The sequence below is a fragment of the Bos taurus genome, chromosome 11 (assembly GCF_002263795.3).
Source record: "Bos taurus isolate L1 Dominette 01449 registration number 42190680 breed Hereford chromosome 11, ARS-UCD2.0, whole genome shotgun sequence".
Classification (NCBI taxonomy): domain Eukaryota; kingdom Metazoa; phylum Chordata; class Mammalia; order Artiodactyla; family Bovidae; genus Bos; species Bos taurus.
In genome coordinates this window covers 69342583-69370507 of record NC_037338.1, presented here as the reverse complement: position 1 = coordinate 69370507, position 27925 = coordinate 69342583, and the positions used below count along the sequence as shown (strand labels likewise).

At 37.3% G+C, this 27925-nt stretch overlaps 1 protein-coding gene across 3 annotated transcripts in view; it reads left to right on the top strand.

Moving 5' to 3' along the window:
* The window catches only part of LCLAT1 (lysocardiolipin acyltransferase 1), a 201650-nt gene that overhangs the window by 53755 nt on the left and 119970 nt on the right, over window positions 1–27925 (top strand). For 2 of the 3 annotated variants that reach the window (XM_002691445.6, XM_010810157.4), the window contains one exon: window positions 27132–27300. The exons of the other annotated variant lie outside the window; for it this stretch is intronic. In XM_002691445.6, coding sequence (XP_002691491.2) covers window positions 27136–27300 — 165 coding nt within the window. In that variant the 5' untranslated portion in view covers window positions 27132–27135. The remainder of the gene's footprint in view (window positions 1–27131; window positions 27301–27925) is intronic. 3 annotated transcript variants of the gene reach the window in all.

Below are 27925 nucleotides of genomic sequence, written 5' to 3'. Positions count from 1 at the left end.
CATATGTGAAAAAAATTAGCTACACCAAAAAAAAAAAAAAAAATTAGAGCTAGAAGGTGCCTAGTGTTCAGAGTTACATAGTCACTGCAAAGCTTGTGTTAGATTCTCAGTAATCCTAAATTCCATCCTCAGTGTCTTTTTCCAGTTCCATCACTGTACTTCCATAGGAATAAATAATGCTTATAAAGGTAGGCTCCCATTGACCCTAAGGAGATTATTTAGATTCTATTACAGTGTCTAATGGAGAAGGCAATGGCAACCCACTCCAGTACTCTTGCCTGGAAAATCCCATGGACAGAGGAGCCTGGTAGGCTGCAGTCCATGGGGTCACTAGGAGTCGGACATGACTAAGCGACTTCACTTTCACTTTTCACTTTCCTGCATTGGAGAAGGAAATGGCAACCCACTCCAGTGTTCTTGCCTGGAGAATCCCAGGGATGGGGGAGCCTGGTGGGCTGCTCTCTATGGGGTTGCACAGAGTTGGACAAGACTGAAGTGACTTAGCAGCAGCAGCAGCAGCACAGTGTCTAAAAGTATTGATTCCAAATATCTTATATAAAGCATCAGATCATTTTGTCTCAGTCTGTAGTTACTCTTTGTCACAGGACTACTTTCCTCTTGTAGGTAAGGAGGCAGGTAGGTGGTCTGTTATTCCCGTCTCTTTAAGAATTTTTCACATTTTGTTGTGATCCACACAGTAGAAATCTGTATGCAGGTCAAAAAGCAACAGTTAGAACCTGATATGAAACAGACTGGTTCCAAATTGGGAAAGGAATACATCAAGGCTGTTTATTGTCACCCTTCCTATTTAACTTACATGCAGAGTACATTATGCGAAATGCTGGGCTGGATGAAGCACAAGCTGGAATCAAGATTGCCAGGAGAAATATCAATAACCTCAGATACACAGATGACACCACCCTTATGGCAGAAGGCGAAGAAGAACCAAAGAGCCTCTTGATGAAAGTGAAAGAGGAGAGTGAAAAACTTGGCTTTAAACTTGACATTCAGAAAACTAAGATCAAGCATCAGGTCCCGTCACTTCATGGCAAATAGATGGGGAAACAATGGAAACACTGACAGGTTGTTTTCCTGGGCTCCAAAATCACTGCCGATGGTGACTGCAGCCATGAAATTAAAAGGCGCTTGCTTCTTGGAAGAAAAGCTATGACAAACCTAGACAACATATTAAAAAGCAGAGACATTACTTTGCCAACAAAGGCCCATCTAGTCAAAGCTATGGTTTTTCCAGTAGTCATGTATGGCTGTGAGATTTGGACCATAAAAAAAGCTGAGTGCCAAAGAATTGATGCTTTTGAACCCTGATGTTAGAGAAAACTCTTGAGAGTCCCTTGGACAGCAAGGAGATCCAACCAGTCCATCCTAAAGGAAATCAGTCCTGAATATTCATCGGAGGGACTGATGATGAAGCTGAAACTCTAATCCTTTGGCCACCTGATGCAAAGAACTGACTCATTGGAAAAGACCCTGATGCTGGGAAATATTGAAGGCAGGAGGAGAAGGGGATGACAGAGGATGAGCTGGTTGGATGGCATCACTGACTGGATGGATATGAGTTTGAGCAAGCTTTGGGAGTTGGTGCTGGACAGGGAATCCTGGTATAGTGCAGTCTATGGGGTCACAAAAAGTCGGACACGGCTGAGCGACTTAACTGAGTTTCCTCTTGAACTGATTAAGTTAACAAATGATTTTATTGCAGTTTGAACTGTTTACTTCCACAGTGATTCTAGGCCTGGCTCTGCCACTGACTTACTCTGTGACTTTGTCAAGTGGTTTTCTGATTAAAGACAAATTTTGTATTTTAGATAAAGGTAGGTTTTATAAGCAGGATTTCCCCACCCCCACTCCCCACCAAGAGAGTGGATTTTATGTTGCTATTATAGCTGAAAAGGTATGAGAGAAAAGCAAATGTAACATAACTTTTGTAGACCTCCCGAAGGAAAGGAAGGGATTTTCACCCCATAAAGAGCTTCACAGCTTCTTCTTTTTTTTAAATGGAAATGATTATTATTTATTTATTTATTTTAATTGGAGGCTAATTATTTTACAATATTGTGGTGGTTTTTGCCATACATTCACATGCATCAGCCATGGGTGTACATGTGCTCCCCATCCTGAAACTCCCTCCCACCTCCCTCCCCATCTCATCCCTCCCTTCAGAGTTATCCCAGTGCACCAGCCCTGAGGACCCTGTCTCATGCATCGAACCTGGACTGGTGATCTGTTTCACGTATGATAATATACATGTTTGAATGCTGTTCTCTCAAATCATCCCACCCTCGCCTTTTCCCACAGAGTCCAAAAGTCTGTTCTTTACATCTGTGTCTCTTTCACCGTCTTGCATATAGGGTCATCATTACCATCTCTAAATTCCATATATGTGCGTTAATATACTGTGTTGGTGTTTTTCTTTCTGACTTACTTCGCTCTGTATAATAGGCTCCAGTTTCATCCACCTCATTAGAACTGATTCAAATGCATTCTTTTTAACAGCTGAGTAATATTCCATTGTGTATATGTACCACAGCTTTCTCATCCATTCATCTGCCGGTGGACATCTAGGTTGCTTCCATGTCCTGGCTATTGTAAACAGTGCTGCGATGAACATTGGGGTACACGTGTCTCTTTCAATTCTGGTTTCCTCGGTGTGTATGCCCAGCAGTGGGATTGCTGGGTTGTATGGCAGCTCTATTTCCAGTTTTTTAAGGAATCTCCACACTCTTCTCCATAGAGGCTATACTACTTTGCATTCCCACCAACAGTGTAAGAGGGTTCCTTTTTCTCTGCACCCTCTCTAGCATTTATTGTTTGTAGACTTTTTGATAGCAGCCATGCTTCACAGCTTCTTACCACACAGGCAAGATGCAGTGGGGAAGGAATCCAGCTCTGTGTCACGTGGTCAAGGAAGAAGGGCTAATTTCGCCTGCAGAGCTTTGTAAGACAGGAGTTGGGGAGTGCGCTGTGGCCTTGGCCTGGCCCAAGAGAGCTCTTAACTTTCATATGAAGCATTTGTATCTTGATTCAAACAAGGGCATCTTAATCTAGAGCCTACTGTTAATAACAATGATAAAAACAAATATTTACCCAGTATATACTGTGCATCAATTGCTGCTCCAACCACTTTCCATGTATTAACTCATCAGATTTTTCACAACTCTATCTGCTATTGACCTGACTTGGTACTGCTATTACCCCTATTTTTGAAATTGAGGAAGTTACAAGTTGGCAGTTCACAATTACGTGGTGGAGCTGGGATTCAAATCCACAGCCTGTCTGACCACAGGCTGTGGTAGATAGGGACAAGCCTGATCTCAAGGACGAGTGAGTTTCATTGTAGAGGCCTAGGACTGCCTGAGAGCCTCTACTCATAGCACTGAATTATTTCTCTGAGTTTATCTCTAAAATAAAGAGTTTTAAGAAATTAGGCCTTTAAAGTGCTTGCTGTTGGAGAAGTCTTAGGATTTTGAATCCACAGATACAGTGCCTAAGTACTTCTTTTCAATAAATGTGAAGCATGAAGATTTTATTACAGATTTAACCTTACCTATAGTCATCAGTATGCAGTATATACTACATGCGTTGCCCTGTGTCTAGTTGCGATGTGCCATAGGGTTAAAATACACAGCAGATTTTACAAACTTATTGTGAAAAAATGAATGTAGAGTATCTTTATTAGTAATCTGTTTAAATTTGATCACGTTTTGAGACGATATTTATTTATATTGGGTTAACTATTAAAATCAGTTGTATCTATTTTTCTTTATTTCTTAATGTGTTTGCCAGAAGATTTCAAATGACAGACGTGGCTCACCTTGTATTTCTGTTGGACCGTACTATTATAGGGAGTCTTAAGTGAGAGAAAGAAGGTATTTTTCCTCTGGGCAGGAAACGAGTGAAGTAGATGGGAAAAATATGCATATCTGGTAAATCTGAGTGCATCAATGTTGTCTCCTACTTGGGTGAATAATATATGTTATAATAACTTGAAAATGTTTGAAGAAATAAATTAGTTGAAAGAATAGATATATTTATACCATATATAAGTCAGTAGTATATTTATTGAACTCTTACTATATACCAGGCACTCGTCTAAGCACTTTACATATATTAACTCTCTTAATACTAATAGTAACACTGTTAGGCAGGTACCGAAGAGGGTGCAGTAAGGTTAAGCTAAGGCCACGTAGTTAGTATAGTGAGTAACGAGTTACTTCAAGTCTATACAGTTTGGCTTCAGAGTCAATACTCTTAACCATTCTTTTTATTACCTCTTTAAACCATTAGGTTCCCCAAAAAGTTCGTTTGGGTTTTTCCATAAGATGGAGTGAAAGTCCCAAATGAACTTTTTGGCCAGCCCAGTACTTGACGTTGTGATTTGCTGTATTTTTGAATCTTATGATTTAGTATGGTAGTATGTTCATGAATATAACCCATGGAATTTTTTTTTTAGTTTGGCAGTTATATTTTGTTTATAAATTTAAAGTTCCTAAGAGTGAGTAATTTTTGTTTAGCTTCCTCTTAAAAGGCTGGTTGTTAATGCCTTAATTTTAGCCTATTAACTGTATTTGTGATAATATTCCATAAATTTTGTATATTATAAAAGTTCTGCCTGGACTTTCAGGGAGAAATGTATATGACCAAATGGTAATCAATAAACTTTTTATAATTTAAATGAGTGGGATCAAAAGAAAATACAGGAATTTGGCCTTGGGTTTTCTCTTTCTGAGAGCTATCATTTAGGCATTAGACTTAGTAAAGATAACACATGTTTTAAAAGTGTTTATGCTGAAGGGGAAACGATAATACTTTGTCTAGGTGGAGCGTATATTAGATACTTATACCACATGTATTACATAAATATTTAAGTACAATTCTAAATTAGTTGTTACCTAAAATTAAAAATATTTTTCTGCCTACCAAAAGATGTGGTATGCTGTAGATGATACAAGAATAGCTGTCACAGATCCCTGTCCTATAGAATTAAGACACACATGAAAAAATGAAATACCAGTTCAGTTCAGTAACACTGTGTACATCGTGAAGGGACAAATAGGTGTTATAGGAATTCTGAGAAAAGGAGGAAGCTTTTGAACTAGTAGCTTGGGAAGGTTGTAGGAAGAGGAAAGAATTGAGCTGGTCTTAGAGGATATGTTGGATTTCCTTAAGTGGAGTAAAGAGGGCATGTGAACAAAACTTTAGACATAGAGAGGGACATGTAGAGATTAAGAAACAGGAAGAATTCAGCCATGTAATAGAGTGTTAGGAAGATAAAGACTTGGGCCAGACTTGTAGAAGACCTTAAATTCCAATGGTAAGAATTTGCATTCCTTAAAAAGTTTGGAGTTGAGGGGAGAAAAAAAAGCTTTGGATATATGATACTTTATCCTTGATTTACTGCTTATGTGATGGACATCACCTAATAAGTTATATTCTTGACTTAAAATGCTAGATATCTTTAGTTCTTGGTAACAAGAAACACTGAAGGGCTTGTTTTCTTGATTCCTAGTAAAGTCTAATGCTTAAAATTAGCTTTTGTTAGCATCATCTGACTTCCTGATTGGAAGAATTTTATATCACTAGCAAATACTTGACTGTTTTTAGAGATGACAAATCAGTATTTTGCACTTATGGTTAATTTTGTTTATAAATTTCCATATTTGTATTATAAATTTCCAATTAATGTATACCCTTATTACCAGGCAAACTAAAACTTGCTCATATTTTAAAGCTCTGGCTTATCTTGGCCCTGCTGTCTCATTAATTCAGCAACTGTGGGCTGCATTGTTTAACCTGCTGAACTCCATGTTCGTTCTTTGTAAAACTGGAGAATTATCTCTCCCCCATCGGTGGGAGATTGTTTAATGAGATAAGACTGTTTAAAAGAGAATGCAGTAATGGTGTTTGGCCCATTTTGGAAGTATATATTGAGTAAATTTTCTCTCCTTCCTTTCTGACTTTGAAATGGTTGTGAGTAGAGACTATTTCTTAATTTAAATAGACTCATATAACAGAACTTAAAAGAAATTTGGAAGTCAGTTACTTTTGCAAAGTCTGACTTTGTTGTATAATAACTTGAATCTTTAAAATGTCGATATGCTGAGAGAACTTATCGACAGTTAAAAAAAGATAAATTTGCAGTGGTTTAATTAGAATCTCCATAAAAACATCTGAACTGTTAAAGGACTAAAGTGTTTCTACCAGGTTATTTCATGAGCTGAAAGTGAAATTGGGCTGTGGCTTTGAAAGGAAATGAAATCCAGGAGAAATATTCTGTATCAGCCATTTTCTATATCATGTTGTTATGGAAATACATTTAAATTTTTTTCTAAATGGATTTTTTTTTTTTTTTGGTGTTCATCTATCGCTGTTAATGTATGTATGGATTGTGTAACTCCCACCATAGTCAGGAGCAGAATAGTTCCCCCAGCCCCAAAACTCCTTTGTGCTATCTGTCCCTTTATAGTCACACCCTCACCTGGCCACCACTGGTCTGTTTTTCATTTCTTCCTTTATGGATGTATTAGTGAAGGCTGTCAAATGATAAATATCTTATCAAATATGACAAAATATGAGGAATATCAAGTAAGAATGTATGCAAAAGTGCTTGGCATATGTAAGTACCAGGACTTAATGAAAATTAGTTTCATGTATAATATTAGGTCAATAGGTAAAGCTTAACTGTACTCTTCTTTTAGGGTCAACTTTGCATAATGTTTAACAGCTCTTTTCTCCTTGCTCAGAGGCTTTTAGGCATATTTTGGAAAGATCTTTTGTTCTACATGGCTTTGACTGTTGGAAGTGTCTGTGTTAAATGTCTTTTAACTTCATGTCCCCTGGAGAAGGAAATGGTAACCCATTCCAATTTTCTTGCCTGGGAAATCCCATGGACAGAGGAGCCTAGTGGGCTCTAGTCCATGGGACTGCAAAGAATTGGACATGACTGAGCAGCCTCATGTTCCTCATAAGAAAGAGTGGAAAATAGTCTCTACCTTGAGAGTTGTTACAGTAATTAAATGTGATGATATATATATATATAAGCATATATATTTGAAAAAATAAATCTATAAATATAAATACATGTTTACACACAGACACAGGTGTGTATGTTCATATATGTGTAAGTGCCCTGATCCATAGTAAGCATTCTACCAATTTAAAAAAATTATAAATAATACAGTTTACAGTAACTTTGGAATAGCTTGGGAAAAGAATATCATGTCCTCTTGTTATCTGGATTCTCACCCACCCCTCCATCCTTCCAAAAGCTTCTGCAATAGGAAGGTTGATCCTCAAAATACCAACTTTCTGTTTTAATAATTTTTTCATAAGTTTATTTTTTTCCCCCAGAAATTTATCACCAATAAATTTCTGTTTTGGGTTGGAGGGGAGAATACCAAGTCTGTTTAACTTTACCTTAATATTTCAGAGTTCATATCACAGTATACCCATTTCATAAAAGGTGATTTTGTTTTTTTAATTGATGATTGGGACATATGGGCTGAATCTTTGCCAACCTCAGGGCTGCCTTTCGATCATGTATCCCTAAGCTTCTGCTTATAATAATGAGTTTTCTGGCCATTTAAAATTTTTCCTTTAAAGCACACAGTATTCTGATATATAACACTAGGCAGTGGGATATGATTGTTTTTTAACAAATTTAATTATTTAATCAAGTACAGAAGCAGATTTAGAGTTTTTTTCCTTACCCACAGATCATCTCCATTCTTTATCAGTGTGTTTTGTCTCATTATTAGCATTGAACATATTAATAGAATCAGGAAATTACAAGACTAGAAAAACCTTTGAAATCTTCTAGTCAAATACTCTTAATTCTGTCTAACCCAAACCCCCTTTTTGTAATAAATATTTTGCAGTACTCTTTAGTGTCCAGAAGTGAAATTCAGTTAATGAAAAATTTTACCCACTTAATTAAAATAAATCAATTTAATTCTGTAAGTGTAATATAAAAGAAAAATAAAAGGAAAATTATTGGAAATATAATATGAGGTATGCTGAAGAAGGAAATGGCAACCCACTCTAGTATTCTTGCCTGGAGAATCTTAGGGACAGAGGAGCCTGGTGGGCTACAGTCCATGGGGTTGCAAGGACACGACTTGGCAACTAAATCACCACCACCATGCTAGAAGTCAGAACCTCAAAAGGCAAAGAGCAACCCAGCAGATTTCTAAAATGCTCCTTGTGGGATGGGCTGCTCCATAGAGAACCATGAGTTTTCTCATTTCATAGGTAAAGTAAGTAAGGGGTGGGTGTAAGAGAGCAGAAGGTGGATATTGGATGGGCCTTGGTATACTTCTCAGAATTACACAAGTGTTATTAGCAGTAGAGCTTGGATGGGGACTCTGGGTTTGAGGCTCTGCCTTGCTGCTCTTGCTGTTTAGTGCTCCTGAAGCTGCCCTGGATTCTGAAGGAATCCAATGGGCCAGGAGTCCAGGTGCCACTTTTAGTTAGTCAGTAGGTGCCAGACTTTGCTTCCTGGTTTTTCTGAATACCTGCCTTCGGGATGTCACGCATTTTGTCCTCTCCCCAGCAACTATCTTCACCAGCTCAGTCCTCACCTCCTCCTCTTCCATCCCTCAGTAAGCACACAAACAAAAAACTTAAAGCAAAATTTTTCTCTTTTAGCCTCACTACTTGTATGTCAAGGAGGCCTTCTAGAAGAACACAGAGCCTTTGGTTAGATGCTTGCAGAGCTTTTTTTACATTACACTCTTTACTGATTTGAATTTTTATTTCCTTGCTCAATTGTAGGTTCCATGAGAATTTTCTAGTCTACCCTATGTGCTTATGTTGAAGGTAAAAGTATTATTTCCAAAATACAGTAATATTGACTCTCAGTGGAGAAGTGCTGTTTATATTCCAGTCTCAATCCTCTGCGATACTCTGGTGTTTCAGGAAGTGCTTGGAGTAGAGCCCAATATAAAGCACCACCAGCACACAAATTTGGGTTCCTTTTTATTTTCATCCCATTTAATTTCTTGGAGGAAGCATCATCCCCTATAACTTTCGGACTGTTGCTCCTGAATTTTACCAGTTACGCAGAATTCTGTTGTAGCTTAATTTTGATACTTTTGACTTTAGCCTTATACATTGAATTTTTTTATAAAATAGATTCCAAGTAATCAAGATCAAAGATCAGTTAATGAATACCTTTGTGGTATTCATGTTTTTGCTTAAGTACAAAAAATCTTCATGTTTTTGCTTAAGTACAGTAATTTCATTTCTCATCGTTGATTTACTGAATATGCGTTGGTGATACTTTCTTTACATTTGGCAGCTATGCCTCATTAATTTAAACCTGGCTTTGCTTTGTCTTACTGTGTTGTCAGCTATACTTCTCACAACCCCATTTCAGTGCTGCTAACTTAGGGGGTTCATGTCAGTAAATACCTTGATACTATTCTGGAGACTCTCTGGATGTTTTTCCTGGCTTGGACCATGGATTCCTCTTTCCTTTTTTTTGGCATTTGTGCTTTACAGCTGTAACACAGTTCATTGGAAAGAGCACAGGCTTATGAGTTAAATGGATGCAAGTTTAAATCCTAGCTTTGTGACCTGTCAACTGTATAGTCTGGGAATATTTGGATGCTTTTGAGGTCACTTTCTCCAACCGTAGAATGGGTATACTTTTACCCATTTTTCAGAGCTGTGAGATTAGGAATATTGTATGTAAAGTACTTTGTCCTTTTCTCTCTTCCATGTCTCTGAAAGAGAGGCAGAGTAAACTTGAGGGAGATAGACTGAGAGTGAGAAGTCCTGGATAGCCCTACCCTTCTGTCTCAAAAATTATGTGTGTTTGTGACTGACCCAGAATTCTGTATTTATGAATAAAAGCAGTTAATGGATTTCAGTCAGAAAAACCTTGAATTAAAAATATTTGATTTTATTCATATTATGAGGTATTAAATAATAGTGACATTTCAGATATTTTTAAGACAAGGCTTACTATAAATAAATACAAATAAATGATCTGTATTATTTCTACCCTTTTCCACCACACTTTGTTGGTTTTTTGACTTCTTAATGAGAATAGTGGCTATATATGATTTATCCTTGGTTCTGTTTCCTTTTTCAGATACTTGTGTTTCATGGAAGAAAATTACATAGCATAGTTTCTTGAGAGTTAATGTCTTTAGAATTCCTGGTAACAGGAAACCATTTTAGGCTGTGGTTCAAGTATTTCCCTAAAGCAGTAGAGCCCTGAATACATTCTGTGAACTACCTCTAGGTAAACTACCCTTTGCTGTATGAAGATTAGATTGTAAATATTTTCTTCATTTCCTTTTATCTATTAAAAGAAAAAAAATACTATCAATGATTTTTTTGTTGTTGTTTAGTCACTAAGTGATGTCTGACTCTTTGGTGACCCCATGGACAGTAGCCCACCAGGCTCCTCTGTCCATGGGATTTTTCCTGGCAAAAATACTGGAGAGTGGGTTGCCATTTCCTTCTCCAGGGGATCTTCCTGACCCAGGGATCAAACCTGTATCTCTTGCATTACAGGTGGATTCTTTACCAGCTGAGCCATTGGGAAGCCCCACATCCGTAACTTTGATGTCTTTTATTAAAGCTATATAACTATAGCTTTTAGAAATAATGTGATCAACTTGTTTTGTAATAATAAATAGGAAGAAAAACATTTTATTCATTGTCCAGTCAAATCACTTGTTAGATGTTTCCCTGTAACTGGTATTTTATGCCTTCCAGTGAATACCAGTAATTGGAGGGGGGGAACTATTGATGTCAGAATATCAGCTCTTTCATGTAGGGAGAACATGGGGCCAGTGTCTTTAATATCGGATAGTTCACACTTTATATCTCTCTTGGTGGTTAACTCTACCCTCAGTATTTTCTTTGTGATGCACCTTGTCCAGTCTCTTAATGTAAGAAATTCTGGCACTTGATTTTTCCCTTTGAAATAAATGTTGTTGGGACTTTTGAAAAATTCTTTAAAAATAATACTGTTTGTCCCACAATTTGGGGAAAAAAACCAAGCATAGTCTCACTCTACAGGGACAGTCATTGGTAACATTTTGATGTCTTTCTGTGGTCTTTTTTCTGTTCTGTGATTTCATTCTGTCCATGTTTTGGTCCCCTTTGTTCTCTGGCTCCATTTGTATATGCTCTTGTTTCTAATTTCTTTTTTTGTCTGTTTGATAGGTAAGAAGTAGATTTATTTAGAGAGAAACACACTCCACAGACCAAGTGTGAGTCATCTCAGAAGGCAAGAGCATCCTCTTGTTTCTAATTTCTGAGATGTCAGTTATCATTTCTCTTTTCCTTCCCGATTCATGATTTCCAGGGTAGAGTTGATTATAGAGTTACTCATGTCTTGGTAATCGCCCAGCTAATTAACTTCTATTTTGAGATATAATTCACCTGCCATACAATTCAGCCATTTAAAATATACAAGCAGTAGCTTTTAGACCACCACTGTTTGATGTTAGAAGACTTTTTTTTTTTTACCCTCAAACAAACTTTATACTCATTAGTAGTCGCCTCTTAGTCCACTTGCCTTGAGCCCTAGTCACTAGTGCTAAGTTGCATCAGTCATGTCCAACTCTTTGTGATCCTGTGGACCATAGTCCACCAGGTTCCTTTTCCATGGAATTCTCCAAGCAAGAATCCTGGAGTGGGTTGCCATTTCCTTCTTCAAGATATCTTCCCAACTCAGGCTTGGAATCTGCGTCCCTAGAGAACCACTAATCTACTTTCTGTCTCTGTAGATTTGCCTATTCTGGAGATACATAAATGAAATCGGAGAATATGTGGACTTTTGTAGCTGGCTTCTTTCACCTAGCATGAGTTTTCAAAGTCCATCTGTGTTGTGGCATGTATCAAGCACTTTGTTCCTTTTTTTGTTGAATGATAGCTGATATCTATACCACTTATCAAATGAAGAAAATCGGGTTGTTTCCACTCTATTATGAATTGTCCTGCTATGAGCATTCCTGTATATGTTTTTGTCTGGGCATAGAAGTGCTGGGATTATATAGTACCCTATAGTTAACATTTTGAGAAGTATGTAAGTAATTTGAACAGGGAAAAAACTCTTATGAATAACAGGTAAGAAATATAATAGCGTTATACCAACCTGTCTTTCATGATTTTATCTAGTAATGTTCCACTTAGTGTGGGTGTTTGTGGTTTAAACTTTTACATCTTAAAAGGAAACCTCATGTAATAACAGGAAATTGTTAACATATAGTGAGTGTGCATGCCATTTATGCAGAAGAAAATTGGTGACGTTTTCATTAAAAAAAAAATACTTGCTCTTAATAATTCATATTGTTTGAAACAATTTCAAAGAAACAAAACCCAACAGAAATCCTGAGACTTTGAAAAACTTCCTTATGACTAACTAGCCCCCATGCAGCGTGCATCATAAAGAATAATGTCAAGAAGTCGGCCTCTTGCCTAGCTTTTGCCTCCCAGCTTGACAGGGTACTGTTCTTCCTCCAGGCCCAGGCCTTGTTTGCATCCTGATTCATTCAGCATGTTTTAGTTGATTGCCTTAGACCTTTAGGATCCCTTTCCAAGGGAAAGAACCCTGAGCTGCTGCCTGGAGATGGGAGGTCTTCACCTAGTTCCATCATCACTGGTTTTGCCGCTGTGAGCACAGTCAGGTCCCTAAACGTTTCTGCTTTTCACTTTCTTCACTGGTGTGATTAGAGAAACATCTGTGAAACCAAAAGAGGTTTAAAGCTTGGTGATCTTTGTTTTTTTTTTTAATCTACCATTTTCTTTTTTTTGGCCATCCCATGTAGCCTGTGGGATCTTAGTTCCCTGACCAGGGATTGAACCTGGGTCCATGGCAGTGAAAGGACCAAGTACTAATCACTGGACCACCAGGGAGCTCCCATAGCTCAGTGGTCTTAATTCTAGCTCTGGACTTCTAAATGTTACACACTGAGTGTCATGCATACTGGTTTTTCATGAATTTAGCATTTAATATATACTTTGTTGTGTTGCCTTCTTCCATTTTTTTCAGATTTGTTCTTCCCTCTCCACCTAGATAGATGATCTGCCCTAGAAGGGCAAAGACTTCTGTTAACAGTAACAAACAATAGTCTTTAATACCTTGCCTGAGGCTGGTTAGTATTTGATAGTGCAAGTATCATGAGTTTTCAGTGACTGTAGAATGACTCTAATTGGTCATATTCTCTGTGTAAATGAAACAATGAAAAATAACTTGGTAAATTTAGATAGATATTTTAACTTTTTTCTTTTGAAGAGTATGCTTTGACTAAAGTAGACATGGTATAGTCAGAAATGAACATTCTGTTTTTGATAACTTTTCTTTACATTAATTGATTTATTTTAATTAGAGGCTAATTACTTTACAGTAATTAAAGACTCGCAAAAAGTCGGACACAACTGAGCGACTGAACTCAACTGAACTTTACAGTATTGTGGTGTTTTTTGCCATACATCGACATGAATCAGCCACGGGTGTACATGTCTCCCCCTATCCTGAACCCCCCAAACCCCCCTCCCACCTCCCTCCCCACCCCATCCCTCTCTGTCATCCCAGAGCACCAGCTTTGAGTGCCCTGCTTCATGCATTGAACTTGCAATATGGTAATACACATGTTTCAATGCTATTCTCTCAAATCGTCCCACCCTGGCCTTCTCCCACATAGTCCAAAAGTCTGTTCTTTACATCTGTGTCTCTTTTGCATATAGGGTCGTCATTTCTGGGTTTCTAAATTCCATATATATGTGTTAATATACTATATTGATGTTTCTCTTTATGACTTACTTTACTCTGTATATCTAGGCTCCAGTTTCATCCACCTCATTAGAACTGACTCAAATGCATTCCCTTTTTTTATAGCTGAGTAATATTCCAGTACTTTGGCCACCTCATGTGAAGAATTGCCTCATTGGAAAAGACCCTGATGCTGGGAGGGATTGGGGGCAGGAGAAGAAGGGGACGACAGAGGATGAGATGGCTGGATGGCATCACCGACTCGATGGACATGAGTTTGGGTAAACTCCAGGAGTTGGTGATGGACAGGGAGGCCTGGCGTGCTGCGATTTGGGGTTGCAAACAGTCGGACATGACTGAACTGAACTGAATATTCCATTGTATATATGTACCACAACTTCCTTATCCATTCATCTGCTGATGGATATCTAGGTTGCTTCTGTGTCCAGCTACTGTAAACAGTGCTGCAGTGAACATTGAGGTACATATGTCTCTTTCAATTCTGGTTTCCTCAGTGTGTATGCCCAGCAGTGGGATTGCTGGTTTGTATGACAGTTCTCTTTCCATTTTTTTAAGGAATCCACACTGTTCTCCATAGTGGCTGTACTGCTTTGCATTCCCACCAACAATGTAAGAGGGGTTCCCTTTTCTCCACACCCTCTCCAGCATTTATTGTTTGTAGACTTTTTGATAGCAGCCATTCTGACTGGCATGTGAGCACTTCATTGTGGTTTTGATTTGCATTTCTCTGATAAAGAGTGATGTTGAGCATCTTTTCATGTATTTGTTAGCCATCTGTATGTCTTCTTTGGAGAAATGTCTGTTTAGTTTTTTGGTCCACTTTTTGATTGGGTCATTTATTTTTCTGATATTGAGCTGCATGAGCTGCTTGTATATTTTGGAGATTAATTCTTTGTCAGTTGCTTCGTTTGCTATTATTTTCTCCCATTCTGAAGGCTACCTTTTCACCTTGCTTATACTTCATTATGCAAGCCTTTAAGTTTAATTTGGTCCCATTTGTTTATTTTTATTTTTAATTTCCATTCCATTCTGTTTTTGGTAACTTTAATAACTGTTTTCTGCTAGAACTTTATCCTTATGACACTCATATGTGTATATATTCATGGGCTTATATTTTGTGTATAAGAAAAGATTCAGTTAACTTGCTTGCTTTCTGACAGTCTGTGTACCTCCATTACTTAGTACTTTAATTATACATTTTACTGGGTAGCTCTGTGTCTCATGAGGGAAGAAGCACAACATGAGTTTAAACTTCAGGTTGATGGAAATAAAGTGCTGTAAAGTAAACTGAACGATGGTTTTGAGTGACCTTTGTTGGGACAAGGATCCTTGAGGATGCCCGTGTAGTTTTAGTTTACCTAGGACGCTTTAATCATTCGTGTCTCAGTGTATGTTTTGAGTGGTTTTTAATTTGTCTGTAAAAATTAAAGTTTGGCAAATAGTAATTTGTTTAAGAGATATGGGTTATTTCTACTCTCTGATTTTTACTTTGATTATGGCATCACGGAAAAACTGGCATTACCAGCAAGCTGATTTTTTTTGACTGTGCCTAAGCTGCTGCTTTTTTCCTTTCTCTTTTCCTCCCTCCCTTTGTTCCTTCCTTTTTTGCCTTTTACTATGTAAGTGGAAATGTTCTCTTTTTAAAACATTATAGAGCTCTATTCCTTTTTGACCACCCTTAGTCACAACCTCATCCATCTTCACCAAAGCAACCATTGTGATGTTGGCATGTATCCTTCTGAACTGATTTATGTGTATTTACATTTATTTATATAAGCCAGATAGCATAGCGTTTTGTGTGGGTGGGGGGAGGAAATGTGGTTCCCCCGCTTCCAAAAATGGTACCATATTCTTTTTCACTTAGCAATACCTCTTGGAGAGTTGTTTATCTTAGAAAAGACAGCTTACCCTCTGTTTCTTTACAGCTGCTGGTGGTGTTTCATGCACCACAGTTTATTTAGCCCTTCTCTCATCAGTGGGCAGTTATATTTCCAATTTTTACTGTTGTTATAGACAATGCTACAATGAAAATCTTTATACCTAAAACTAAAGTATTTCTCAAGGGTAGATACTGAGAAGGCATTATGATGGTAGGCACTCAAAATTCTAATAACTGCTTATCTGTTTTCCCTCTAAAGTTTATATTCCTCTCCAACTGTGAGGGCAAAGATCCTACCACATGAGTTTCAGAATATCGAAGTCAAGACATAGGCCTTTTTATCAATCTTTGAGAAGGAATGGTGTTTGTTATTTTAACTTTTGCATTTTCTAAAAATAGGTTGAACTTTGTTGACTTGACCATTTGTGTTTTTTCCTATAAATTGCATATGTTGAATTGGATTCATTTCAGTTCAGTCGCTCAGTCGTGTCTGACTCTTTGCGACCCCATGGACTGCAGCACGCCAGGCCTCCCTGTCCATCGCCAATTCCTGGAGTTTACTCAAACTCATTATCCAGTTTAAATGATAACTTTGGGGGTAAATATTATTAAAATATACATAAAGAAAGGTGTATAAACCACAAGTATACAGCTCAGTGAATTTTCAAAAAATAAATACACCATGTGTAACCAGCACCCAAATAAGAAACAACATTGCCAAAGCCCTTGAAGCCTCCTGGTGCCCCTTTCAGTAACTAACCCTGCTCTGCACTTCCAGGATAACTGCTATCCTTACTTTTAATAGTATAAGTTAGTTTCTGTGCTTTTCATTGTTAGGTAAATAGAATCATATAGTACATACTCTTTGCTTCTTTCTTAGTATTAGCTTTTGAATATATTTTAAGTAAAAAATTGTATCAGTGTAGAGATCTTTATATTTATACAGATAATTTCTTCTCTTACTAAACTTCGAGAGATACGTTGTGTCATTTTATGTAACCCCCAATGTCCTTATACAGGTGTAAGAACTCAAGAGTGGACTCCCCCCACCAGGGCATTAACGGACTTATTTACTCAGCTCCAGTTGATAGCTGAAAGTTCTTGCTTCATTTTGGTTTAGTTATGGTTTGATCCTATTCTGCTCATTAGCTGTCTTTTTGTGTTTTGTCAGAATTTGCAAACCAGTTTTATTTCTTCTTAGTGCTCTGTAACGAGACTGCTGCTTAACCTTTTATCTTCTTTTTGTATCTGGGAAAGTATTATTATTCTCTTGTGCTGCTTTAGGAAGAATGAAACTCTATAGTTTGTCCCTTTCCTGTTATCATTGTTTTCCCAAACAGGTAAAGGAACCTGCTGCAACTTTAAACATTATCCTTTCCAGCTTCCCCTGGTTGCCTTATAAGCATTTAATTGATAAGCAACGGTTTTAATTTCTGTCTTTTAACTAGTAAAATGTGTAAAACTGAGTAAGGTTCTTTATAGATGACATTGTTTAAAATTATTTTTAATTGATAGTCTGCTTCCTAAAAGAATTTAAAGTGATTTACAGTAAAAGACATATGAAGTAATGCCAATAAGAATAAAAATATAAGATTGTAAGAGGAGAAAAAGATAATAATTACCATAATTTTTGCTTCCAGAATTGGGTGTTAAATTTAGCTTTGAGCCTCTGTCTTTTGAGACTTGAAAACAAATATAATTGTCACTTGGGAATAAGGAAGCTCATTATTTCATCAGGCAAGGCAGATGTGTTTGTTACTAAATTCCAAAAAATGAATAAATGTTCCTCAGAATCAGGTCATGCAAATTAGCATGTATCTAGGGATTTTACAACGTATTGATGGGTTTAAAAGAAATCAGTCAGCTCATAAACATTTCACTTACGTTTGTGAAAAAACTAAGTCAGTGTGATGGTATTTGGTTGTGAAGTATTCATCTAGCTTACAGGAGTAGAGCATAAAGAGCATGTGCTTAAATTATTTCAGTAATGAACAGTGTTAGCTTCTTTCAGGTTGTGGAATAATTTCAATCATCAGGCTATGATTGTTGTAGCTGTCTGTTAAAACTATTTTCATTGCAAAGTGATCATAACTCTTATTATATATTATATATATGCAGTGATTGATACTAGTGTTTATGCTCTCAGTTTATGTATTTGATTTTGTCACGTGAATCAGGATCAGCATGTTGCTTATTTATTTTGGAGTAGTCTTAGAAAAATTATAAACTTTTCCCATATGTTTGTTTCAGCTGATTCCCAAGGGTTGCTTTTTCTGGCAGAGTATTTGATTAGGGATTATAACATCATCCTAACTTGCATTAACGTGTTCTTAAACACTTTTATAATTAAAATATCTTTAACTGTAAATTAATATGTTTATTCTTTATAAAATTAGAGTAATATAGAAATACATGAATAAACATGAAAGCTGTGTTCTTTCCCTGTTTCCACCAGAGATGGTAGTCACTAAAAGGTTTTGTTACTCCTGCTAATGTACTATACAATTAGAATACTGTATGATGTATGGAGTGTGTGCAGACTGGCAAAAATTGCCTTTGATATTATATTCTAAAAGTCAACCTATAAATAGCCACCATACTTAAGAAAGCTATTATCCTTTTCTGTTGTTCTTTTACTTTAAAAGTTTACCTATGTTTGTATCCCTGGACTATATATATATATATTTTTTTTTTTTTTCTTTTTTTGAGAACTTGAGAGGTCAGCATAATCTGTTAAACACTGCCATCGAACACTGCCACAGTTAGATGAAGGCTCCTAGAGGTAGAGCGTCACTGGGTGATAGTCAGACCTCAGCTTCCCAGAAGGCTCACCAGATAGATTCTTTTTAAGGGGAAGACAGTGGGCAAGTTCCTGCATAAATAAGTCCTAGAAAACTACTGTGGGAGGGCTCACCGCAGTCAGGACTCTGCAAGTGTTTACTATTTGTGCTTCTATTTTTTTTTTTTTAACTTTACAATATTGTATTGGTTTTGCCAAATATCAAAATGAATCCGCCACAGGTATACATGTGTTCCCCATCCTGAACCCTCCTCCCTTCTCCCTCCCCATACCATCCCTCTGGGTCGTCCCAGTGCACCAGCCCCAAGCATCCACTATCGTGCATCGAACCTGGACTGGCGATTTGTTTCATATATGATATTATACGTATTTCAATGCCATTCTCCCAAATCATCCCGCCCTCTTCTTCTCCCACAGAGTCCAAAAGACTGTTCTATACATCAGTGTCTCTTTTGCTGTCTCATATACAGGGTTATTGTTACCATCTTTCTAAATTCCATATATGTGTGTTAGTATACTATATTGGTGTTTTTCTTTCTGGTTTACTTGACTCTGTATAGTAGGCTCCAGTTTCATCCACCTCATTAGAACTGATTCAAATGTATTCTTTTTAATGGCTGAGTAATACTCCATTGTGTATATGTACCACCGCTTTCTTATCCATTCATCTGCCGATGGACATCTAGGTTGCTTCCATGTCCTGGCTGTTATAAACAGTGCTGCGATGAACATTGGGGTACACGTGACTCTTTCGATTCTGGTTTCCTCAGTGTGTATGCCCAGTAGTGGGATTGCTGTATTTGTGCTTCTAAATTCACCATGCCCTCCCTCCATCTCTCAGGAGTAGGTCAGAGCAGAGTATTTATGATAGATAAAATGAGTATCATCCACTGATCTGGCAGCTGGGTGTGGAAGAGAGAACAGAAATTTTACCAGCACCTGTTCAAGAAGCCAAGTACAGATTAGAACCTGTGCTGGGTTTACCTGGGCATTCTGTTCTGTTTCACAGCAAGGATTTTGGTGATACAGCATTCAAAGTCTTTTTCTTGAGTCAGCCCCACCACCCCTGGTTTGTTTAGATTGGATATCTTCTCTGTCTTATGCATGACTATTACCCTGGGATCTCCCTTCATGATTATCTTAGAGGTTTTCACCTAAGTTGGATCTCATTTCCTGTGTTTCGAGTCTCCGTCAGTCTTGTTTACTCTTTTGTTTTAGCAGAGCTCATTTTTCCAATGGCTTCTTGAAAAAAAGATTTTATGAGAGGTAACTTTGAGACCTTGTGGTAGTGTTTTTACTGTCCTTATACTTGATTGATAGAGTGACCGAATGGAATAATTTTCTTGAGAATTTTGTAGGGGTTGCTCTGTTTTCATCTTGTTTTTGCTATTGCTGCTGAGTCCAAAGCCAATCTGATTTTTGATCCTTTTTGACCTATTTTCATCCCCTCCAGAGATTTTGTAGAATGTCCATTGTCTCCTCTAATCTGAAAGCTACAGCCATGTGCCAAAGCGAGCATTTGTTCTCTTCTGTAATCCTAGCTTTCAGTAGGCTCTGGTAATGTGGAATGTCATGTTCTCCAGTTCTGGGGAGGTTTTTGTTACTTTGTTGCTGATTTCCTCCAATTTCTCACTGCTTTCTTTTTGGAGTTTATATAATTTGCCTATGGCCCTTGTCTTGGTCCTCTAATATTCTTTCTACTTGCCATTTCTCTATCTTCTGCTTGACTTTTGGGAGGATTTCTTCAGGTTTATTTTCTAACTCTTCTGTTGAGTTTTCATTTTTGCTGATGTTTTTACTAAACATTTGCCATGTTTTAAACTTCCAATTGCTCTATTTTCTGAAAGTTTCCATTTTTCATTTTACTTAAATTTCTTTCCCCACAAGAACATATTATTGTTGTCTACTGGACACAATATTTCTTGTCTTTTTGAAAATGTTAAAGATTGTTTTTTTTCCCTTCCTAAATAGTTTGTTTCTTTCAAGTATACTTTCTTCTTGTTTTCGTATCTAATGTCATGTTAAAAAGTCTTTTCCCAGATGTCTTATAACCTACTCAGAATAAAAACCAAGGGACTTACAAAGCCAACTAGAAGCCTGCACATCAGTGTGGGTTATATGAACTTTGGGCTTCACAGTAGAGTTAATAGGTCAACTTTTTATTAGGGAACCACCAGTGTTTCTATAGTTTCATCTCGCCTCATGGTCTGGTAAGATTCCTCAGAGAAGTTTGTTCCTGTAACTCTGCATAGAGCTGTGCTACTCATACTCAACACAGTAGCCACATGTGCCTGTTTAAATGTAAATACCATTGAATTAATAATTCAGTTTCCCTATTGTTCATTTCTGTTCAATCACTCAGTCATGTCTGACTCTTTGTGACCCCATGAACCGCAGCACGCCAGGCCTCCCTATCCATCACCAACTCCCAGAGTCCACCCAAACCCATGTCCATTGAGTCGGTGATGCCATCCATCCATCTCATCATCTGTTGTCCCCTTCTCTTCGTGCCCTCAGTCTTTCCCAGCATCAGGGTCTTTTCCAATGAGTCAGCTCTTCACATCAGGTGGCCAAAGTATTGGAGTTTCAGCTTCAACATCAGTCTTCTACCAATGAACACCCAGGACCAATCTACTTTAGGATGGACTGGTTGGATCTCCTTGCAGTCCAAGGGACTCTCAAGAGTCTTCTCCAACACCACAGTTCAAAAGCATCAATTCTTCGGTGCTCAGCTTTCTTATATAGTCCAACTCTCACATCCATACATGACCACTGGAAAAACCATAGCCTTGACTAGATGGACCTTTGTTTCCCTTTTGAGCTAACCACATTTCAAGTGCTCAGTAGCCACATATAGCTAGTGGCTGCCATGTTGGACAGCACAGCTACTGAACATTTCCATCACTGCAGAAAGTTTTATTGGAGTGTCCTGGACTAGAACTAAAATGTTGTTGCAGTCATCTGAGAGCTCAGTGAAGGAAGACTCTGTGGGGTCTCAATGTTCACAATTTAGTAGGTATATGGTTACCTAATCCCACTCTTCTTAGAGCAGTGACTGCCCTCAGCTGTGTATCCTCCAGCCCAGAAACTCTTGTTTTATCTTCTCCAGAGAAGACAAAGGCTTAAACAATATGCCTGACTCTTCATTTTACTTTAAATACCCAGTATTTACTTTTTGGCCTTTCAATCCTACTGGTCCCTGTTCTGAATTCTCCACTACATTTTGCAGGCATGCCCCTGGTAATAGATCCTCTCTCAGTATAAAGTGTTAGGGACTTTTCATTAAGAGAACAAAGTCCCATATTTCTTCACCTGTAAATAACCACTGATATAATTAATATCTTGTTTTGAAGTATTTGAATTGGATGAGAATGTTTTATAAACTGCCTTTTTCAGGACACATTGGGCATTATCAAGTTTTATAGCAAAGTCTTTGTAAGTGAAAGTGAAAGTTGCTTGGTTGTGTCAGACTCTTTGCGACCCCATGGACTGCAGCACACTAGGCCTCCCTGTCCATCACCAACTCCCGGAGTTTACTCAAACTCATGTCCATTGAGTTTAAATCTAAATTTGGTTTAGATTTGTGACATCTTGATTTTATATACAGAATAAAGTGTGTGTGTTTAATTACAAAAGCAGTATCTGCTTGAAAAGAGCAAAGTGTTTATTAGGCTGAGCATGGACTCTGACTCCAAATTACCCAGATTCAAATCCCGTCTCCGCCACTTACTAGTTGTATAATCTTGAGCATGTTATTTAACCACTCTGTGCCTCAGTATACACATATAAAGTGTGGGGTAATGAAAATATCTATACCATGGGATCACTATATTAAATAGGTTCACACATTTGAAGTACATGAAACAATGCCTGGCATATTCTAAAAGCTTGGCATAATTCAGATATGATTACAATTGAAATAATCCAAACATATAGAATTCTCCAGATCATAAAAGGTTAATGAATATTCTATCAGATTTTATCTCACATAGCACATTCCTTTTAACTTAGTTCTTATTCTTTTTAACTTAGTTCTTACTCTACATACAATAAAGATCAATATTAAAATATGTTCTGTGAGCTTGTGTAGTCTTGTAATCATCACTGCAATCAGGAAATAGAACAGTTTCCTCAACCCCTAAAAATTCCCTTGTGCTGTGCCTTCATAAACTCACTCCCTATTCCTGACCTTTGACCACCATTGATCTTTCCTTGCTTATAGTTTTGCCTTTTCCAGAGTGTCCTATAAACGAAATCATATAGTTAAAAACAAATCATTCCTTTTGAGCCTGGCTTCCATCATTCAACATAATGCATTTGAGGTTAACCCCAGATGTTGCATGTATCAGTCTTATCATTGCTGAGTAATGTTCTTTTCTATGGATGTATTAAGTGTGTGCATCCACATACTCCCAGGCTGACATGAGGGTTGTGTCTGCTGCTGCTGCTAAGTTGCTTCAGTCGTGTCCGACTCTGTGTGACCCCATAGACGGCAGCCCACCAGGCTCCACAGTCCCTGGGATTCCCCAGGCAAGAACACTGGAGTGGGTTGCCGTTTCCTTCTCCAGTGCATGAAAGTGAAAAGGGAAAGTGAAGTCGCTCTAGTCATGTCCGACTCTTTGCGACCCCATGGACTGCAGCCTACCAGGCTCCTCTATCCAGGGTTGTGTCTGGTCTTCTGTAGTTATGAAGAATGCTGCTATAAAAAACTGTGTACAGGTTTGTGTATCAGTATGAGTTTTCAGTCTGTCCTGTATATTCAGTAGTGGGATTGCTGGGCTATATGGTAAATATACATTTAATATTTTAAGAAACTAAGAAGCTATTTTCCAAAGTGGAAAATAGCTTCTCATGCCATTTTGCATTCCCACCTGCAATGTGAGTTTTGATTGCTCTGCATCCTTACCAGCACTTGGTTTTGCCAAAAAAGAAAAAAAACCCCAAATTTAGTTGCTTTAAATAGCTGTGTAGCTAGCATAATTCTTAACCAAGTTTTCTAGCAAAGCCTTGAGACTTGGAAAAAGAGATAAAATAGGGCTTGATTAAATGCAGGTATCATAAGGAGGGGTTGGAAAGACTGTTCAATTTGTGAGAGCTTGGTTTATCTGTGGTGTTCACTGTTGTATCCCCAAATGACTGACACAGTGCCTGACACACTGTAGGAATCTCGTTGCATGTTTATCAAATCATTGAACAAATGATGGAGAGGTTAGGGAAGAAGTAGAGATTAGGAGTAGAATGGAAAAGTAAATTTAGGTTAGACTTGGTCTGACTAATATTCATATTGACACATCTCTTAACTTTTCTGGTTCTCAACTTCATCACTATAAATTGAGAAGATTCTCTTAGATGATATCTAAGCTCTTTTAATGATTTTTTTTTCCTTTTTATGACATCAAATGAAAAATAATTCAGTAAGTGAAAAAGAAGCATGTCAGATCCTTTGATGTGGACGTGTGGATGTAATGGGAAGTACAGCCCTTCAGGGAGTTTAGGGGTGAGTGTCTAAACAGAAGCTAGCTAGCTAATGGCAGAAACAGATTAAAAAGTAGTTACAAGAGACTTTTCAAATCAAGTAGCAACATTGCAGTGATATATTTGGGACAGGGGCTATGAAAGGAAGTAGCGGTTGAAAATACTGAATTTAGAAGCTCATTTTTATGGATACTATTAGTTTTAAATGCTTTAAGTTAGACTAGAGAGAAGCAGCCTATGGTTAATGCAAAGAGGAGGAGCTGAGCCTCAGTGAAAGCAAAACCAAGGGTGTGTAGAACTTTACAGAGCATCCTGGGCCCTGTGTGAGCAAGTGTTTGGCTGCTATTTTCCAGTGTTCTTTTTCTCTGCCCTCATTCCCTCAGCCTTGTTCTTAGAAGTTCCGATCTGGAATTGAGCAGAAAGCCAATTCTCAGCAGATATTTGTTCTATTTGTACTTTGAAGGATTTTGTGTATCACACTGTCAGGTATTGGTAGGGATTTTTAAAATATACCAAATATACAGATAAACTTGATTCTGCGTTAAGGGATTTGACTTGTTTTGTCTGTCATTTTTTAAAGCACCATGACATTTGAAAATTTTTTTTTTCTTGTTGCAGTTCTTTTCAAATATTCAAAGGTCTTGATTGCTGAAATGCTTTTTTCAGTGTATAGATTTTTAAGGCCATTATTGTTTTCATGGTTTTAATGTTTCCAACAGTTTTATTATCCTGAAGCAAACCATATTTTTGCTCAACAGAGTTTAGGTTGTAAAATCAAACATTTAATTATTCATTTTAGACTGTGCTTGCAACACTTCATTTTAAAACATCAATATTATATTCATCTGGTTATGAGGACCCTCAAAAGTAATCCTCTGGCAAATAATTGAGGCAAGTGATTGAGGAATCTGACTTCTACCTAACCTTTCAGCTCATAAAGACCAATTGCCCAAAGATATTACTTTTAGGTTCTCATGTAAAGAATTAATATTTCTAGACTAAAAAAAATTTAGTGCACTCTGTAAAATTGCTATCACTTTTAAGCACAGTCACCCTTAGGAAGCTGTTCTGCAGTTCTTAGTCCATTAAGTCTACTTTTTATTTTTTTTTTATTTTTTTTTTTTTAAGTCTACTTTTTATAGTAAGGGATTAAGAAAAAAAAAAAACTGTGGAATATTTTAAGATTTTGTGTTGGATAACGTCTTGGAAAAGAAAATATATAGTTTTGTTTTAAGACTAATAGCCAGGAAAAAAAAAAACCCAAGACTTTTAAAACAGCTTTTTTGGGGGGGGTGGGGGTGGGGGTGGCAGTCAGACATTTACTCTTTAAGCGTATCTATTTCCTTTTTTAATCAAAGTATAGTTGATACACAATGTTGTAGTTTCTGCTGTACAGCAAAGTGATTCAGTTATACATATACACACATGTATATATACACACATACACATTTTTCCATAGTCTTTTCCATTATGGCTTATATAGAATATAAACAGGATAGAGAATGTAATTCCCTGTGCTATACAGTTGGTCTTCCCTGATAGCTCCGTTGGTCAAGGATCCACTGGACTCTGTTGTTTACCTTGTGGGACTGCTCATCTCAAACTCCTACCGTTTCCCTCCTTCCCCTTTGGTAACCATGCTTGTTTTCTATGACTTAAGTCTGTTTCTGTTTCATAAGTTCATTTGTCTCATATTTTAGATCCCATATACAAGTGATAGCTTACCAGTGTTTGTCTTTCTCTCTTTTTTTTTTTATAATCTCTGGTTGCATCCATTTTGCTGCAAATGGCCTTTTCATTTTTTTAGAGCCAAGTAGTAGTCCACTGTGTGTATATACCGCATCTTTTATCTGTCAGGGGACAATTAAGTTGCTTCCATGTCTTGGCTATTGCAAATAGCCACTGATAGTGTCTTTTTGGATTATGGATAGATATATGCCCAGGAGTGGGATTGCTGGATCATATGGTAGTGCTTTTGTTTTTTAAGGAACTGCCAGGGACTTCCTCGGTGGTCCAGTAGTTAAGACTCTCTGCTCGCAATGCAGGGGACACAGGTTTGATCTTTGGTTGGGCACTTAGATCCCATATACTGAGCAGTGTGACCTGACAGAAAAGGGTGCAGGGGGGCTTCATGTTGTTTTCTATAATACCTGCACCAGTTTACATTCCCACCAACTCTGTAGGAAGGTTCCCTTTCCTCTATACCCTCTCCAGCATTTGTTACTTGTAGATGTTTTGATGATGGCCATTCTGACTGATGTGAGGTGGTACCTCATTGTAGTTTTGATTTGTGTTTCTCTAATAATTAGCAGTGTTGAGTATCTTTTCATGTGCCTTTTGAGCATCTGTATGTCGTCTTTGGAGAAATGTTTATTTAAGTCTTCAGCCCATTTTTTAAATTGGGTTGTGTTTTTGTTACTGAGTTGTATGAGCTGTCTGTACAATTTGGTAATGAAGGCCTTGTCGGTCACATTATTGGCAAATATTTTCTCCCATTTCATAGGTTTTTTTCATTTTGTTTATGCTTTCCTTTGTAGTGCAAAAACTTGTGAGTTTTATTGGTTCCTATTTAATTTTGCTTTTGCCGTGGGAGATTGATTGACCTAAGAAAACATTGCTAAGTCATAGAATGTATTGCCTGTGTTCTCTTTTAGGAGTTTTATAGTCTCGTGTCTTAATATGTAAGTTATTTTGAGTTTATTTTTGTATGGTGTTGAGGGTATGTTCTAAATTCATCAATTAACATGTGGCTGTCTAGTTTTCACAATACCACTTGCTAAAGAGACTAGCTTTTCTCCATTATATATATATCCTTGCCTCCTTTGTCGAAGGCACCACACACCATGCGGGATCTTAGTTCTCCAGCTAGGGATCCAACCTGTGTCCCCTGCAGTAGAGGTACAGAGTTCTAACCACTGGAGCACTAGAGAATTCCTGTCAAAGATTAATTGGCCGTAGGTGTGTGGGTTTATTTCTGCTCTTCATCCATTGATCCATAGGTCTGTTTTTCTGGAGTGCATCCATTTCTAATGTACTGACAACTTGTTAGAGCTGTAGGACATGTAAGAGGGCATTCAAACTCAGATTCTTTATCAGAACCTATTCTGTAGCCCTATAATTAAAAATCATTAAATGTATCATTCTGAAATTGAATTTGGGCAGTTGTAGTAATAAAATATATTGATTTTTTTGTGTGTGTCTTTCAGAATCATGGTGTCATGGAGAGGGATATACTTTATACTCACTCTGTTTTGGGGAAGCTTTTTTGGAAGCATTTTCATGCTGGGTCCCTTTTTACCTTTAATGTTTATAAGCCCATCTTGGTATCGCTGGATCAACAACCGGATTGTGGCAACCTGGCTCACGCTACCTGTGGTAAGTTACACACACAGCAGAGAAAGGGGTCGTACCAAAGTAGCCTATCCTATTGATTTGTATTTTGTGAGTCAGATTTAGTCAAATATTATGAGAAACATATTCCTATTACGTAAGAGGCACATTAGTTTTTGTATTTTCATCTTTAAATGCTAGGAAATGAAATAATTAATGTGTTTAAAATATAATATTTTATCTATTTAAACAGAATATCTATTTAATAGAATATCTTCCATATTCCTCATGAATTTTCCTTTAGTGAGGTGTGCTTTAGTAAAATGCACAAATCTAAAGATGCAGACTGAAGAATTTTTACATTGTTAGTTTTATATTGCATTTTAGTTTTTATTTCTCATGTTTGTCTTATTTATTTATTATATATACATGTATCCTTTTTCAAATTTTTTTCGCATTTAAGTGATTACAGAATATTGAACAGCATTCTCTGCTATACAGTGGGTCCTTGTTGGCTATCTGTTTAAAATATAGTAGTTTGTAACTGTCGATCCAAAACTCCCAGTTTATCCATCCCCTCAACTTCCCCCTTTAGTAATGACAAGTTTGTTTTCTAGTTTGTGAGTGTGTTTCTGGATAAGTTCATTTGTATCTTTTTTTTTTTAAGATT